Below are 18488 nucleotides of genomic sequence, written 5' to 3'. Positions count from 1 at the left end.
AGCTAACAGCAATCAAAATGATAAATTAGACTTTAAAGCAAAAACCAGCGTAAGAGACAAAGAAGGACACTGTATCATGTGAGTTACAAGGCTGGCAGCACAAGCCCACAAGCTGCTCCTCAGAAACCCTGTATAGGGTTGCTGTGAGTCGGAACCAACTTGACAGCACTTAACAACAACAACGTATCATGATTGAAGGATCGATTGAACAAGAGCCATAATACAAATGCATAATACGTATCTATCCTCCTAATGAAAGAGCCTCAAAACACAAAACTCAAACTCTACTAGAACTGAAGAAATATTCCACTCAACAATAACAGCTATTGTTTTTGGTGTTAGATGCCGTTGACTCAGTACTGACTCATAAGGATATTACACACAACAAAACAGAACACTACCAAGTTCTCTGCTACCTTGACAATCATTGCTACACTTGAGCCCATTGTTGCTGCCGCTGTGCTAATTTATATCATTGGGGTACTTCCTCCTTTATCAAACATGATGTCCTTCTCCAGGGACTGGTTCCTCCTGATAATATGTCGCAAGTATGAGAGACGAAGTCAGGCTAATCTGGCTTCTAACAAGCATTCTGGCTGTACTTCTCTCAAAACAGATCTGTTTGTTCTTCTGGCAGTTCACGGTACTTTTAACATTCCCCTCCAACACCAGAACTCAAATGCATCAATTCTTCAATAGTCTTTATTCATTGTCCAACTTTCACATGCACATGAGGTTATAGACAATACTACGGATTGGGTCAGACACACCTTAGCTCTCAAACTGACATCTTTCCTCTTGAACTCTTTAAAGAGGTCATATGCAGATTTGCCTAATGCAATAAGTCATTTGATTTCTTCACTATTGCTTCCATGTACGTTGATGGTTGATACAAGCAAAATAAGACTGACAACTTCAATTTTTCCTACATTTATATGTATTATGTTTACTGGTCCAGTGATGAGGTGTACCCATACTGAAGGCTGTGGTCTTTGATCTTCATCAGTAAATAATTTAAATTTTCTTCACTTTCAGCAAGCAAGGTTGTATCATCTGAATATTGTAATTTGTTAATGACTCTTTTTCCAATCCTGATGTCATGTTCTTCTACACATAAGCCAACTTCTCGAAATATCTGCTCAGTATACAGATTGAATAAGTATGGTGAAAGAATACAACCCTGGCACACACCTTTCCTGATTTTCAACTGTTCAGTTTGAATAACTGACTCTTGGTATATGTACAGGTTCCTGAGAACACAATTTAATGTTGTGGAATACTCATACTTTGCAATATTTTCCATAGCTTGTCATAATCCACACAGTCAAAAGCCTTTGTATAGTCAAAAAACATTTTTCTGCTATTCTCTGCTTTCAGACAAAACCCATCTAAAGTCAACAATACTAACCCTCATTCCATGCCTGAATCTCTGGCAGCTCCCTGTCACTGTAGTGTGCAACCATTTTGGGATTGTCTTTAGCAAAATTTTACTTGCATGTGATATTATGATGTTGTCTGATGAGTTTCACATTCCCATTAGTAACCTCCCTTTGGAATGGGAACAAATATGGATCTCTTCCAATCAGTTGGCCAGGTCTTTTAAATTTCCTGCCATAGATGAGTGAGTGCCTTCAGAGCTACATCAGCTTTTTGAAAATTTTCAGTTTGTATTCAATTAATCTCTGGAGCCTTATCCTTTCTGAATACCCTCAGTGCACCTTGGATTTCTTAACTTCTGTATCATTGGCTCTTGATTATAAGCTGCCTCTTGAAATGGCTGAACACTGACCTTTGGTACAGTGACTCTGTGTGTTCTGTCCATCTTTTTTTGATGCTTTCTGCATCATTTAATATTTTGCCCATAGAATCCTTGGGTATCTCAAGTTGAGGCTTGAATTTTTCTTCAGTTCCCTCAGCTTGAGAAATCCTGAGCGCACTCTTCTCTTTTGGTTTTCTAACTCCAAATATTTGTATATTTCATTATAATATTTGCTTTTGTCTTTTCTAGCTGCTCTTTAAATTTTTCTGTTCATCTCTTTTACCTCCTCATTTCTTCCATTTCTGTTAGCATTTCTATGCTGAAGAGCAAGTTTCAGAGTCTTTTCTGACATCGATTTTGGTCTTTTTTTCTTTCTAGTCTTCTTAATGACCTTTTTTGCTCTCTTCCTGTTTGAAGTTCTTGATGTCATCCCACAACTCATCTGGTCTTTGGTCATTATTACTTAATCTTTTCTTGAGAGGGTCTCTAAATTCAGGTGGCAAATGCTCAAGGGCATATTCTGACCCTAATGAACTTGTTGTTGTTGTTTTTTCAGGCTCAGCCTGAACTTGCATGTCAGCAATTAATGGTCTGTTACACAGTCAGTCCTTAACTTGTATTGACTGATGATATGGAGCTTTTCCACCATCTCTTTCCACAGATGTACTCAATTTGATTCCATCAATTCCTGGTGCCTTGTTCTTTACCAATTCCTTCAATGCACCTTGGACTTCTTCCTTCAGTATCATTGACTCTTGATCATATGTTAACTCTTAAAACGGTTGAACATCAACCATTTCCTTTTGGCACAGTGACTCTCTCTGTGAATTCCTTCCATCTTCTGTTGATGCTTTCTGCATCATTCAATAATTTGCCCAGAGAATCCTTCAATAACAAAAGTCAAGGCTTAAATTCTTTTTTCAGTTCCCCCAGCTTGAGAAATGCTGAGCGTGTTCTTCCTTTTTGGTGTTCTGATTCCTGATCTTTACACATTTTGTTGTAATATTTGGCTTTATCTTCTCAAGAAGATCTTTGAAATTTTCTGTTCAGCTGTTCTACCTCCTCATTTCTTCCATTTGCTTTAGCATCTCTATGCTGAAGAGCAAATTTCAGTGTCTCTTCTGACATCCATCTTGACCTTTTCCTTCTTGTCTTCTCAATGACTGTGTTCTTCATGTATGATGTTCTTGATACATGAACTCTCTGGTCTTTGGTCTTTAATGTTTAATGTATCAAATCTGTTCTTCAGATGATCTGTAAATTCAGGTGGGATATATTCAAGGTCATATTTTGGCTCTTGTGGACTTGTTGTCATTTTCTTCAGCTTCAGTTTGAATTTGCATATTAGCAATTGATGGTCTGTTCCACAATCTGTCCCTGGCCTTGTTTTGACTGATGATACAGAGTATTTCCATCATCTTTTTCCAAAGATGTAGTCAATTTGATTTCTGTGTATTCCATTCTGGTGAGGTCCATGTGTGTAATCGTCTCTTATGCTGTCTAAAGAAGATATTTGAAATGAACAAATCATTGATTTTGCAGAATTCTATCATGCAATCTCCGGCATCATTTCTATCACCAAGGCCATATGTTCCAATTACTGATCCTTCCTCTTTGTTCCCTACCTTTGCATTCCAATCACCAGTAATGATCAATACATCTTGATTGCATGTTTGATCAATTTCAGATTGAAGAAGCTGGTAGAATTCTTTTATTTCATCCTCACTGGCTTTAGTGGTTGGTGCATAAATTTGAATAATAATGGTATTAACTGGTCTTCCCTGTAATCACATAGAATTATCCTGTCACAAACAGCGTTGTACCTCATGACTAATCTGGATATGTTCTTTTTGACAATGAATGCAACACCATTCCTTTCAATTTGTCATTCCTGGCATAGTAAACCATGTGATTGTCAGATTCAAAATGGCCAATACCAGTCCATTTCAGCTCACTAATGCCTGAAAGCGATGTTTATGCATTCCATTTCATTTTTGACAATTTCCAATTTTCCTAAATTCGTACCTCATACATTCCATGTTCCAATTTTTAATGGATGTTTACAGCTGTTTCTCTTCATTTTGAGTTGTGCCCCCATCAACAAATGAAGATCCTGTGGGTTTTACTCCCACAGGCTTTACTCCATTCGCACCATCACAGTCAACTCTACTTTGAGAAGGCAGCTCTTCCCTAGTTACATTTTGAGTGCCTTCCAACCTGAGGGACTCATTTTCCAGCACTATATCTGACAGTGTTTCTCTGTTATTCATAAGGTTTTCAGTGACTAAATATTTGGAAGTAGTTTGTCACTCCTTCTTCCTAGTCTGTCTTCACCTGGAAGCTCATCTGAAACATTCACCATAGGTGACCCTGTTGGTATTTAAAATACCAGTGGCATAGCTTTCAGAATCACAGCAACTCACAAGCCACCACAGTACACCAAACTGACAGACGAGTGGTGGAACTTAGACATTGGCTACCTAAAATGAGGAGTAATAAAGGCACACAAAGTTCCTGGCTTACAAGGTTTCAAGGGGAATTTAGTTAAATAGTGTGTGGGGGAAGAAAGAGTCCCCACTGAATAGTTTTCATCTTGTCTAGATGGGTCTGGAATAAGGGTCTTATCCCCATCTCTTTTTTCCAGACCCATCTGTGAGTAACTGTTATGACTAATTTCAACTGTCACAATTGTAAAGGTAGTTTTGTAACAAAAACAGGGGAGTCATTAATCTTACAGTCCAGAAACAAAGGACCCTAGGACCATCAAGGGAGAAGAGCACGGGCTAAATGTGGGACCTTATCCAAGAAGCAGTGATACCAGAGATGGAGGCAGAGATGGGGACATGGAGAGAGGGAGCAGCTGAGGACTCTAGATTCATGGGAAGAGAGGGACTAATAGATAGTGGCCAGGAGGCAAACTTGCAGAATGTGCCCTTTGGTGGTGTAAATTATTATATATGCTTGAGTGTTTAAAACAACAACAACAACAACAACAAAAAGAGAGCTAAAGTGAATAAAGAGACATACTGTTAACTGGTGGTACATGGAGGGGATTGTAATCATTGTAATGAAACAAGGTGTATGATTTGTTGAATGTAAAACTGATATCTGCCCTGTAAATTTTCACTCAATCCACAATAAAAAGTTTTTTTTTTTTAAATAGCTTCACCTTTCCATACTTTTAATAATTTTTTTTTAAGTGGTGTAGTAAAACCTCCCACTATTATTATAGAGTTGTCGATTTCTTTTTTCAATTCTATTAGCATTTGATTTTTGTATTTTGAGGCTCTTTCACTGTCCTCTTGATATGGTTGCGTCCTCTTGATCAATTGACCCTTTAGTCATGAGATAATTTCTTTCTTTATCTCTTATGCTGCTTCTTGCCTTAAAGTCTATTTTGTCAGAAATTAATACTGCCACTCCTGCTCAGTTGGTTTTTGTTTTTTATTCATTCTTTTTGACAATGTCTCTTGCCTGGTGCATTGAATCCATTAGTAGTCAGCATAATTATCAATAGGTATGAACTGATTGCCATCATTTTGCTATGTGTGTTTTTTGGTGGTGCTGCTAGTTTCTTTGTTCTGCATATTTTCCTGTGCTGTATTCGTTTTTCTTGTCAATTATTTCATTGTTTTAATCTTTATGACATCTTCATGGATTTTCCTTTTCTTGATTTGATGTAAAGGTGTATTAAGTTTTCTTTAAGTTAACCTGTAATTTATTAATTTCTTCCCCAGATAAAAAAATTTGTTTTATCTTGAAATCCACTTGACTTCCCTACCATCTGAAATTCTGCCACTATATTTTGCAGTCTTTTTGCTTTGTAGTTATCTTCATTATAAATTGATATCTCTGAGTCCCTATTTTCAGTACTGTAGTTTTGTTTTACTCTGGATACTTTTATATCTTCACTGAGAGCCGCTTATGTCAGTCTCGGGTTGTTATCCGCTGTTGCTAGTTCTCAGACCAAAGGACTCCCTTTAGCATTTTTTTGTAAAGTTGACCTGGTTTTTGCAAATTACTTCAATTTCTGTTTATCTGGAAATGTTCTAATTTTGCTATCATATTTTAGGGCCAGTTTTGCTGGGCATATGATTCTTAGCTGGCAGTTTTTTTTCTTCCACAGTTTTGTGCATGTTTCTCCACTGCCTTTTTTTCTGCAGTTTCTGCAGGGGAATCAGAGCTTGATCTTATTGGTTTTCTTTTGTAGGTGACATTTTATTTTTTCTGAGATGCTTCCAAGATTTTTTCCTTGTCTTTGATTTTGGAATATGATATTTCATGGTGATTTTCTTTGGGTGTCTTTCCTGTTTGAAGTTTGTTCTGTTTTCTGAATTCTTATCTTCTCGTCTTTCATGATATTAGGGAAATTTTCTTCTAACAGTTCTTCACTTACCTTTTTTCTGCTTTTCTTTTGTCTCTTCCTGTTTTGGAATTCCAATCACCTATAGGTTATTCCTCTTCATGTAGTCACATGTGAGTCTTAGATTTTTCCATTCTGTTTTCTAATTGTTCTTCTAGCTTACTAGTATTGAGAGATTTATCTTCAAGCTCACTAGTTCTGACTTCTATTGATTCAAATCTACTCCTTTGAACTTTCCATGTTTTGTCCATCTCTATTACCTTAGTATTAATCATTTGCATTTCTGTTTGCATGTTTTGTATTGTCTCTAGTCCTCTATCTATTTTGGTTGATTAGTCCTGTAGTGCTTTTCTGAGTTCTTCTTTGATTTCCTTGACCCTTCTGTCAGTCATTTGGAGGTTCCTGCTGTGGCACTGTGGGTTAATGTGCTGGACTGCAAAGTTGTTTGAACTGCATGGTCAGTGGTTCAAGTTCACCAGTCACTCCTTGGAAACCCCATACAGTGTAACTATGGATTAGAACCGACTTGATGGCAAATAACAACAGCAAGGTATCATTTTGGTCTGGTAGCGTAAAGGAGCTCTGGTAGCATAGTGGTTACGAGTTGGACTGCTAATCTCATGGTCAGAAGTTCAAAGGTATCAGCAATTCCACAGTAGAAAGATGAGGCTGTCTGCTCCCATAAAGATTTACAGCTTCGGATAACCCTACACAGAGTCACTAGGAGTCAGAACTGACTCTACAGTATACAACCAACACCATCAAATATCATTTTCCTGAATTATTTTTCAGGTTGTTCCAGAGTCTTCTTTTTCACAAATACATATTCTAGCTCTCCCTCTTAGTCATTTGTTTGAATTACTGTCTTTTTTTTCCCATGTGACTAGAAACTGCCACTGCTTTTGTGACATTGTGGTGTTGTTATATTTGTACGAAGTTGATAAATATATGTTGATGTATTCTTAGGCACTCACAAACTGCCTTCTAGTGGGTGTGATCAAGAAATGAGCTTATGTACAATTCTCTGTTCACTGTTCGTGCAATTTAGTTTAGGGTGAACTCATTATGAGTTGGTTCTGACTCATAGCGACCCTGTATAAGGTTAACAAGGAGTGACTGGTAGCTTTTAACTGCCAGCCTTGCAGTTAGCAGTCCAGTATTTATCCTAACAGTACTACTCTAGGACTCCTGAATAGTGTGAGTCCTAGAGCTAAACCCACCACTTATCTGTTAATTTGTCATACTGTGTTGGCTTGTGTGTTGTTGTGATGCTGCGAGCCATGCCACCTGTATTTCATATACCAGCATGGCCACCCATGGTGGACAGATTTCAGCAGAACTTCCAGATTAAGACAGACTAGAGTGAAAGACCTGTTGATCTACTGCTTGTAAATTTAGGCAATGAAAACCCTATAAACAGCAGCGGAACATTATCTGAAATGGTACTGGAAGATGAGCCCCTTGGGTTAGAAGGCCCACAAAATACAACTGGGAAAAGGTTGACTCCTCAAAGTGGATTTGACCCCAATGGTGTGAATGGGAGTAAATCTTTAGGGACCTTCATTTCTGATGTAGAATGGCTCAAAATCAGAAGAAACAGCTGCTACAATTAATTATCAGAATGTGAAATGTATGAAGCACAAAACTAAGAAAACTGGAAATCACCAAAATTGAAACAGGACACATAAAGATCCACATCCTAGGCAGTAAGTAGTGAGCTGAAATGGACTGGTATTAGCCATTTTAAATAGGACAATCATATGACCTTCTATGCCAAGAATGACAAATTGAAGAGGAATAGCATCATATTCATTGCCACAAAGAACATTTCAAGATCTATATTCAAGCACAGTGCTGTCTGTAATAAGATAATATTCAGGTGTCTTCAAAAAAGACCAGTTAATCTGATTGTTTTTTTTTCAGATTTAAGCACCAACCACTGATCAAATGTGCAATCTAGATGCACTGATACTTACTGGTGACTGGAATGTAAATGCTGGAAAGAAAAAAAGATCAGTAAATGGAAACTATGGCCTTGGTGACAGAAATATCTCTATTTCTGAAAATAGCATGATAGAATTTTGTATGACCAATAGCTTATTAATTTTTTAAAGCAATATAAACACAAGTATACACACAGACCTTGCTACACAGACTATGCAGGAATCAAGTCAACTACATCTGTAGAAAGAGACAATGGAGAAGCACATTATCATCAGTCAGAACAAGGTCAGGGGCCAACTATGGAACACACCAACAACTCCTCACATGAAAGTTCAAGCTGAAGCTGAAGAAACTTAAATCAAATCCATGAGATCCGAAGTATGACCTGATTATGCCCATCTGAATACAAAGACCACTGCAAGACTAGATTTGACACACTGCGTGCTAATGACTGGGGACAAGACAAGTTGTGGGATGACAACAAGAATATCATGAAGAAAGCAAAAAGGCACTAAAAAGACAGGAATGGATGTCAGAGTGACTCTAAATCTTACACTTGAATGTTGTTGTTGTTGTTAAGTGCCATCAAGTCAGTTCCAACTCATAGAGACCCTATATAGGATCTCTGAGAAGTGGCTGGAGGGTTTAAACTACAGAACTTGTGGGTAGCAGTCCAGAGTTTACCTACAGTACCACACCAGGCTCTTGAATATAGAACAAATGGAAGATACATGAACTAAAAGAGTTGAACAGAGATCTCAAAGATTGACTTGAGAAGACAAAGTAAAGTATTATAATGAAATATGCAAAGACCTGGAGTAAGAGACAAAAAGGGGAAAACTCAGCTCAGCATTTATCAAGCTGAAAGAACTAAAGAAAACTTCTGGCTTCAAGTTGTAATATTGAGGGATCCTCTGGGCAAAAAACTGAATGATGTGGGAAGCATCAAAAGATGTCTATATGGGTCTGGTAAAAAGAGATGGGAATAAGATTCTTATGATTCAGTAGTAAGTACTTGTTATCATGACTAATTGCAACTGCCACAATTTTAAAGGTGGAAGTTTCATAACAAAATGGAGGAGTAGTTAATCTTACAGTCCAGAAACAGAGGACCCTAGGCCCATCAAGGGAGAAGAGCACAAGTGGAATGCGAGACCCTATCCAGAAAAGTATCAACACCAGAGATGGAGGCAGAGAAGGAAACATGGAGAGAGGGAGCAGCTGAGGACTCTAAATTCATGGAAAGAGAGGGGCTGAGAGCTGGCGGCCAGGAAGCAGACTTGCAGAATGTGCCCTTTGGTGGTATAAATTATTACATTAGTGTGAGTGTTTAAAAAAAGAGAGAGAGAGAGCTAAAATGAATAGAGAGAAATACTGTTAACTGATGGTACATGGAGGGGATTATAATCGTTGTAATGAAACAAAGTATATGATTTGTTAAATGTAAAACTGATGATCTGCCCTGTGAACTTTCACTCAATTCACAATAAAAACTTCAAAATAAATAAATTAATAAATTTTAAAAGATGGAAGGACTACACAGAGTCAGTCTACCAAACAGTGTTCACATTCAATCATTTCAGGAGGCACCATATGAGTAAGAACTAACAGTACTGGTGGAAGAAGTCCAAGCAGCACTGAAGGAATTGGAAAAAACAAGGCTCTAAGGAGCTCTGGTAGCGTAGTGGTTACGAATTGGGCTGCGAACCTTAAGGTCAGCGGTTCGAAACTACCAGCCGCTCCGCGGGAGAAAGATGAGGCTTTCTACTCCCGTAAGGATTTACACCCTCGGAAACCCTGTACAGGGTCGCTATGGGTCGGAAACGACTCGAAGGCACTTAACAACAACAACAACAAGAATGTACACAGTACCAACTGAGATGTTTCAACAAACGGGTGCAACACTGGAAACACTCATATCTATGCTAAGAAATCTGAAAGACAGTTACTTGGCCAACTAATTGGAAGAAATCCATATTTGTGATGATTCCAAAACTGTGAGATTTCTCAAAAAAATATCATTACTATCACACGAGAGAAAAATTCTGCTAAAGATCATTTTAAAATAGTTACCATAGTACATTGACAGTGTACTCCCAGAAATTCAAGCCAGATCCAGAATAGAGCATAAAACAAGGATGCTAATATCAGATGGATCTTGGCTGAAAGCAAAGAATGCCACAAATATATCTGTTGTTTTTATGTGCCGTGGAGTCGGTTCTGACCCATAGCAACCCTGTACAGGGTTTCCAATGCTGTAAATCTTTATAGGAGCAGAAAGCCTCATCTTTCTCCTGCGGAACAGCTGGTAGTTTCGAACGGCTGACCTTAAGGTTCGCAGTCTGATTTGTAACGACTACGCTAAACAAATATATTTAGTTGTGTTTTATTGACCAAGCAACGGCATTTGACTGCGTGGATCATAAGACGTTTTGGGTAGTGTTACAAAGAAAGGGGGATTCCAGAACACTTAATTGACCTCATCTAGAACCTGTATTTAGAACAGGAGGTAGTTGTTCAGACAAAACGAGGGGACACTGCAGTGTTTAAAATCAGGAAAGATGGGCATCCCATGGTTGTATATTTTCACCATACTTATTCAGACTGCATATTGAGCAAATGATCTGAGAAGTTAGACTTTTGGAAGGATACAGCATCAGGATTAGAAGAAGATTCATTAAGTTGCAATATGCTTGCTGTAAGTAAAGAAAATTTGAGCACTTACTGCTGAAGGTGGATCACATAGCAGCATAAAGAAAACAAAAATCCTCACAACTGTAACAGTAAACAACATCCTGATAAACAGAAAAGATTAAAGCTGTCAGGGATTTCATTTTACTTGGATCCTCAATGCTCAAGGATGCAGCCATCAAGAAATCAAATGATGTACTGGACTGGGGAAATCTGATGCAAATATCCTCTTCAAAATATACAAAAGCACATTTTGAGAGTTAAATTGAACCTGACCCAAACCATTGTATTTTCAAAGGTCTCATATGCATGTGAAAGTTGGACAATGGATAAGGAAAACAAAGAAAAATTAAGGCATTTGAATCACAGGACTAGTGGAGAATATTGAATGCTCTCAAGGACTGCCAGAAGAACAAACAAATCTGTACTGGAAAAAGCACTACTCGAATGCTCCTCGGAAGAGAGATGGCAAGACATCTCATGTATTTTGGGCATGTTTTCAGGAAGGACCAGTCCCAGGAGAAAGACACCATGCTTGGTAAAGTAGAGGGTCAACGAAAAAGAGGAAGATCCTTGATGAGTTGGTTTGATATGGTGGCTGAACCATGAGCTCAAACAAGGTTCTTATTGTGCAGATGTTGCAGGATGAGACCGCGTTTTGTTCAGTTGTACACGGGGCTGCTCTGAGTCAGAACTGACATCCCAGCACCTGACAAATAAACAAATCTAATCATTTTTGACGTATGTAAACATAGCGACACACAGAGAGGGAAGACATACACCAAGGAATGCCAAGACATGCCAAAGAACTGCCACTACTGCTAACAGGGAAGAATCTCTCCCTAGAGCCATGCCCTGAATCCAGGTTTCTAGCCTCCAGAACTATGAAAGCCACCACTTGTTCTTTAAAGCAACCCAGTTGTATTTATGTTGGGGCACCACTAGGAAATTAGACCACGTAGCCTTTACCTTGTCAAGGTGAGGAGAGGGGTTTACACCAGTATAAAGCTGCAAAGACCTGAAGTCCATGCACAAACTCCACATGTCTCTGCCTGTCTGAAACATGTTGGTCACAGGTGGCACAGCAGGTGGTCCTCATTTGTGTGTGACAGCACCATGTGTAGAAAGGGGAAGTGCTATCCATCCCATCCTCAGGAAGTACCCTTGGTTCTCCCCGCCATAGCCAATCCAGGCCCAGTTACTGGTACAAAGAAGCACCCAGGATCCTAACAAATAGAATGACCCTGGAACTGTTGGAAACCCTGGGGGAAACTGCCAACCTGACAGTCTGGTCACCTACAGTTGTAGTATCCTATCCCAGGCTTGAGAGCATAATACCAGAGCTCTAACTTTGATGCCTGACCTAACTAACCATTTGCCCCACTGAATACATTCTTTGTTGCTGTGGTCTGGCAGGTGCACCGTATCACAATCTACTCTCAGGAGATTTTTTTTCTCTGTAGTCAAGCAGAGGCTGTTGTTGTTAGGCCCCCTGACTTGGCTCTGATTCAGAAGGACCTTTAAGATTAAGCTGTTGCCCAGTCTTGTACCACCATCACAGACATTGCTATATTTGAAACCATCAACACAATTACTGTGTTAATCCATCTCGTTGAGGGGCTCCTTTTCTGCTGATCATCTACTTTACCGAGTATGATTGTCTTCTTCAGTGAAGAGTCTCTCCTGACGTATCCAAAGCAAGTGAGATAAAGTCTCCCCATCATCACTCCTGCAAATATTCTGGCTGTACTTCCTCCAAGACAGGTTTGTTAGTTCTTCTGGAAGCCCACACTATATTTAGTTTAATTTAGTATTGGATTTTTGTCACCACCACAATTAAAATGTGTCCATTCATCTTCGGCCTTCCATTTTCATGGTCCAACATTCATATGGATATGAGGCAATGAACAACACGCAATGAAACCACAGGTACAATTAACCATCAAATTGACATCTTTGCTTTTTAATACTTTAAACCAAAAACAAACTGAGTGCCATCGAGTCAATTCTGACTCGTTGTTGTTGTTTTTAGGAGCCATAGAGTCAGTACCGGCTCATTGTGATCCTATGCATAACAGAACAAAATACTACCCGGTCCTGGGCCAAGCTTGCAATATATACAGTTTCTGAGACTTGAAATCTTTATGGGAGCAGACAGTCTCATCTTTCCCCCTTGGGGTGACTGGTGGGTTTGAACCACCAACGTTGCAATTAGCAGTCCAATGCTTATCCTACAGCATTTCATTGCAGCAGATGTGCCCAATGCAATCTGTCATTTGATTTCTTGACTGTTGTTTCCATTAGCATTGATTATTGATCCAAAAGAGTAAAAATCCTGCCAACTTTGACTTCTTGACCATTTATCATGATGCTGTTTATTGGCCCAGTTGTCAGGTGTTTGTTTTCTTTGTTGTCTTGGTCAGTCGTAATTCATACTTCAGCAGCAAATGCTTCGAGTTGTCTTCACTTTCCGCAACAAGGTTGTGTCATGTCAAGCAATTTAGACGACTGAGCAGGAGCTGTATGCATTTATATAAAGAAATCCCCAAAACAAGATGAACAAACAGAACGACTCAAAGTTTTGCCGTTTGCAAAATGGGAGGCTAGGCTACCCAGTGACATAAAAGCATGCATAGAATGTCTGATCCTGGGCAGATGGGAGACCCCCATTTGTGAGGTGAATTGCTCTTGCCCCTGGGAAGAGTCTGAAGCCTGCAGGTGTTTACAGGTGCTTTCCTTTCCTAAATGAGACAGAGAATCAGCCCTGCATCCCGCGGCTCTCTGCTGGTCAGGGTTCACCAATCCTGGGGACAATGGTCAGTACAACAGCCAATGTCCAAATGCAGGGACATTTGCAGGATCTGCTGCTTATTTGTATGGACACTTAGGCTTTTCAAATTATGAATTTGGGAGGCAAGAAGTGATATGCAAAACTCAGTTGTTTTTACATCAGTAAGCATTTACAGGTATATCCAAATGTGTATGTTACTCCAGACTTTTCTGATATGAAAAACAATATTCAACTGTTTTTGATACCTCAATCAAATAAGAAAGAAATAAAATATGCTCTAAGACACAGAAACAATTGTGAGGTTGGCCCAGGATCAGGCAGTGTTTCATTCTGTTGAGCATAGGGTCGCTATGAGTCAGTATCAACTCGATGGCACCTAACAACAACAAGACACAGAAATGGAGATATATGCTAAATACCAAGTCTTCATGGTAATGATCTCTTTTTTATTTTTATTAACTTTTGGAATTTCATTAGACATATTTTAGAAACATCTTTAATCCAAAACAAGTCAGGAAAGTTACCTAATACTAGAAAGATTGTCACAAAATTCCTGGAGATTTTTCCCACCAAAGTGTGGGAAACCATCTCATTTATATATTCCACACTTACTATATAAAATGATTTATAACTCACCTGCCCTCCATGCTAAAGGAGGCAAAACCTTGGCCCACAGCAGCCCAGCCACTCCACCTGGCCAGACCGCCTCCCAGTGGTCCTGCTTGGTCCTGTTCCCCCATGCCAGAATGTGAGCTAGCACCCTTCAAGGATGACTCCATCTCCAGCACTGTGGCAGAGGGCAGCCTGTCATCTTTGCTCTCCAAGTGCATGCTTCCGTCTTGGCACTGTGATCAGACAGAAAGAAATGCTATGTATGAAAGCTAGGCAGGAAATATGTTTGTATGAAGGAAGAGAAAGGGTTCATGTTACTGAATCATACAACAGGAAAGCAGCTGACAATGAGGGTCTTCCAATTGTTAAACACTCAAACTTTAAGTCAAATTTATGGCTAGTCTCACAGTAACCTTGGCTAGTTTCCCTTAGTTGTCTTTCAAAGAACCACCAAATTATGTTAGGTGTCCTAGATAAAGTCAGATCTCTCCCAAGAGATAGTGTCTGGGATCTTGAAAGTTCATGAACAGTTGCCTAAGGTTCTCTCCATTTGTGGAAGAATGAAGAGTGGTAAGTATTGAAGAAGCTTGGAATTAAATAGTCCAATGGACTAATGGAACATATGACCAATAGACTCCACAGCTCTGAGATCAGAGAGCTTGGAGGTAGTAGGTCTAAATACCAACAGAGAGGGAAGGAGTCTTCACATCAAGTAGCAACGCTTTCCCCTCTGTATACAGGGTAGATAGGGACGGGCAACTTAGACATTGGCTACGTAGAATGAGGGGGTGATAAGGGCACACGGTGACTGGCTTACAAGGTTTCAAGAAGGAGTTGAGTTTAAGAGTGTGTGGGGGGGGGGGAAGAAAGAGTCCCCACTGAATAGTTTTCATCTTGTCTAGATGGGTCTGGTTAAAAGAGATAGCAATAAGACTCTTTTGAGAAAATAGTGAGTAATAGTTTTCATGACTAATTACAACTGTCACAATTGTAAAGGTAGAAGTTTTATAACAAAAATGGGGGAGAAGTTAATCTTACAATCTAGAACCAGAGGACCCTAGGACCATCAAGGGAGACGAGCACAAGTAGAGTGCAGGACCCTTGACATCTCATGAGCAGTCATCTAAGGTTCCGTTATTGGTCTTTCATGTGGGGAAGAAGGAAGAGCGGTAAGATTGGAAGAGACTTGGAATCAATTCTCCCAGCCTTCTCAACTCTGAAACGAGAAGAACTAGATGGTGCCTAGTTACTACTACCAACTGCCCTAATAAAGTGGGAGAAAATGTGGAACAATACTCAAAATTGTCTAATTAAAAAGAAAAAGGCCAGACTCCTGCTTAGAGCTAGCCTTGACCTGAAGGTGGTTTCCTTCTCAGCTACGTTGTGGAGACCTACGTTGTGGAGACCTCCAGCCAGGATGGCTCCACCTCGTGCCCAGAGCCCCAGTCACCTCTTGGGCAGTGGCAGCAGGCCTGTGGAAGGTAGTTACCACTGAGGAGCTGCAGTCACCAGCACAAAGATAAAGGTACTGATGACTGACGCTTAGAAACAGCCACACCAGCTGACTGCCCTGTTGACACAGGCATCCAGGTGTCAGCCGAAGGTTTTCTGCTTGAGACTGAGTGAATCTGCTCATAAAAATGGCCTCAGAGTCACTGCAAGTTTAAGGGACTTGAAAAAAAAAAAAAAGATCTTCTTAGTCGAACTCAGTTCTTTGTGTTTGACACAGAAACGTTTTCTCTAGCTGTGAATTTACTGGACAGGTTTCTGTCCAAAATGTCGGTACAGTGCAAGTGCCTTGGATGTGTTGGACTGAGCTGTTTCTTGTTGTTATGTGCCGTGGAGTCGGTGCCAACTCATAGTGATCCTGTACAGGGTTTCCGAGGCTGTAAATCTTTACGGGAGCAGAAAGCCTTATCTTTTTCCCACGGAACAGCTGGTAGTTTCGAATTGCTGACCCTCAGGTTAGCAGCCCAACTCGTAACCACTACGTTACACTACCAGCTGCTTCTACTTGGCTGTAAAATCAATAGAAGAAGAGAGGAACATCTCACTGGCAAACGACTTGATCCAAATAAGCCAGTATAAGTGAACAGGTAAGACTTGATGAGAATGGAAAAGGTTGTATTGGAGAAGATGTGTTGGAAAGTTACAGCTACTACTGCTTTTTCATATCTGCAACTATTTAATTCACTCATTCTAGGGAGCTGACCATTTGAAAGACTAAAAGCTCAACTTAAGGCATGCCTTAGGTGCACTGCAGGATCATGTGTTCTAAAGCAAAGCCCTCTGTGTTGGCACTATCTATCATTGCATTGGGGCTTCAAAGCGCAGATGTGTGTACAATTAACAGAAAGACTAGAACATCTTCAGAAACATTCCAAAATAAGTGGCAGAGATTTGACCTTCCAGCAAGAACTCATCTCCAAGTGCATAATAGAATATTCATCAAACAAGTGTTCCAAACCAAATGTTCAGAAGTTCAAATGGATTGTTTCTGGGTGAACAGCAAGGCAGCTGAAACATAGTTACTGTAGGATTACCCACCTTCCAACTATTCCTGAAGCAGTTCCTTAATCGGATTATTACAGCAACAAAAAACTTTTCTCTGAAGCCTTTCTCTACAACCCTGGGCTGTGGTACTCAAACCATTAGAATGGATTTAAACTATGAAACTTCAAAACATCGTAACTCAATTAGCATGGGTGTTGTCAGATTTGGAAAACTGACTACTTAACTCTGGTAGCATAGCGGTTAAAAGTGTGCAATGCTACCAGCTGTTCCTAGGGAGAAAGATGAGGCTTTCTGCTCCTATAAAGATTTATAGCCTCGGAAACCCTACTCAGACTCACTATGAGTTGGAACTGACTCCACGGCACATAACCACCACCAACAACCACCACCACCATCACCATCATCACCACCACCATCACCATCACCACCACCACCATCACCACCATAGTGGAATTATATTTAGTTCAAATCCACCTGTGATACATACAAATCAAAGCTAAGGATATAAATGAGAAACTGCAATGATAACCCTGGAGTGATAAACTGGGAATCTCTATTTTTAACATTGACCTAAATTTCTATATTAAATTAATGTGTTTAGGTGATATTGAAATAGTAACCTACTTAAGGCATCTTAAATGTGCTTATTATATTATGAGGCTTAAAGAAAACCAATATTTTATAAATATACTTTGAAGACATAATAAGGGTAATTGTTGTAGACAGTATAAATGGTTTCTTGGCATACATGATGCAAATACATAATGCAGACATGTGGATATTATTGCTATCTGGTAATTATATTTATATTTCAGGGTATTTTTATATAAAGCAAAAATAATACACTTGGTAAGTTTGATATACTCATTATCTTTAATAGTTTTTCTAGAAAACTGTATATATTTGTAATCATGATATAAAGATTTTTTATGAAGAATCTACTACCTCAATGTAGTCCCATCAAATATTGAAATTGCCTTAGCCTATTCATGCAACTTCAGCTTAGAGTTTTAATACTCCAGAAGTTTTCATTAAGGACTGTTTTTATAAAACTGCCAATACCTCAAACTTAGAATTTTTTGTAAATGGAACAGAGTATACATCTGAAACTAAATGCCCCTACTGTGCTAAAATGGGTTTCCTGAGGTAGCACTATAGGTAGGGACTGGACTGCTAACCACAAGATCATGGATTCAAACCCACTAGCCTCACCTGGAAAACCCTCTATAGGGTCGCTAAAAGTCACAACCAACTGGACACCACTTAAAAACAACTGTGCCAAAATAAAATCTTAGAAAAGTAAGTAGGAAACTTAGTAATATGAGGCAGCTGAGGTAGCATTTTGGTATAAAGCACTGGACCACAAGTTCAGGTTGAACCACAAGGCTGACAGTTTAAACTCACCAGCCACTCCTGGGAAACCCTAAACAGGTAGCTCTGAGTCAGAACCGACTCAGGGGTCCTTAACAACAACAACGTTACAGCAGTGAAAAGAGTTACTCGATGCATTGTGTAGCCTGAGACTATCCAGAGCAGTTGTAACCAGTTCAGATTACTTTTGATATCATGTCACAGATATTTATATGCACAGAAAAATATGCCAACGAACCACAGTATATCTTAAATTTTCTAAACTATGGTTGTCATTGTTGTTGTGAAGTGCCGTCAAGTCAGTTCTGACCCATTATTGAGTTGCTGGACCCAGGCTGCCTGCATAGGGTTTCTGAGGAGCCGCTAGTGAGCTTGAACCACCGACCTTGTAGTTCAAATAGCTTTTCAGTCTGGTGCATTAACCCACAGCGCCACACCGGGAC

General features: G+C 39.5%; 1 protein-coding gene and 1 pseudogene across 1 annotated transcript in view; one reads left to right on the top strand and one right to left on the bottom strand.

Moving 5' to 3' along the window:
- OCA2 (oculocutaneous albinism II) overlaps positions 1-14378 on the bottom strand; it is a 223528-nt gene extending 209150 nt beyond the window's left edge. The window contains exon 1 of the mRNA XM_006861920.1: positions 14185-14378. Within this exon, the coding sequence (XP_006861982.1) occupies positions 14185-14378 (194 nt within the window). The remainder of the gene's footprint in view (positions 1-14184) is intronic.
- Positions 14379-14720: 342 nt separating this feature from the next.
- LOC102841583 lies at positions 14721-16737 on the top strand (annotated as a pseudogene).
- Positions 16738-18488: the final 1751 nt, after the last annotated feature.

The sequence above is a fragment of the Chrysochloris asiatica genome, unplaced genomic scaffold (assembly GCF_000296735.1).
Source record: "Chrysochloris asiatica unplaced genomic scaffold, ChrAsi1.0 scaffold00044, whole genome shotgun sequence".
Taxonomy (NCBI): domain Eukaryota; kingdom Metazoa; phylum Chordata; class Mammalia; order Afrosoricida; family Chrysochloridae; genus Chrysochloris; species Chrysochloris asiatica.
Note: the sequence above shows the minus strand (reverse complement) of the source record. Positions and strands in the feature narration are given on the sequence as shown.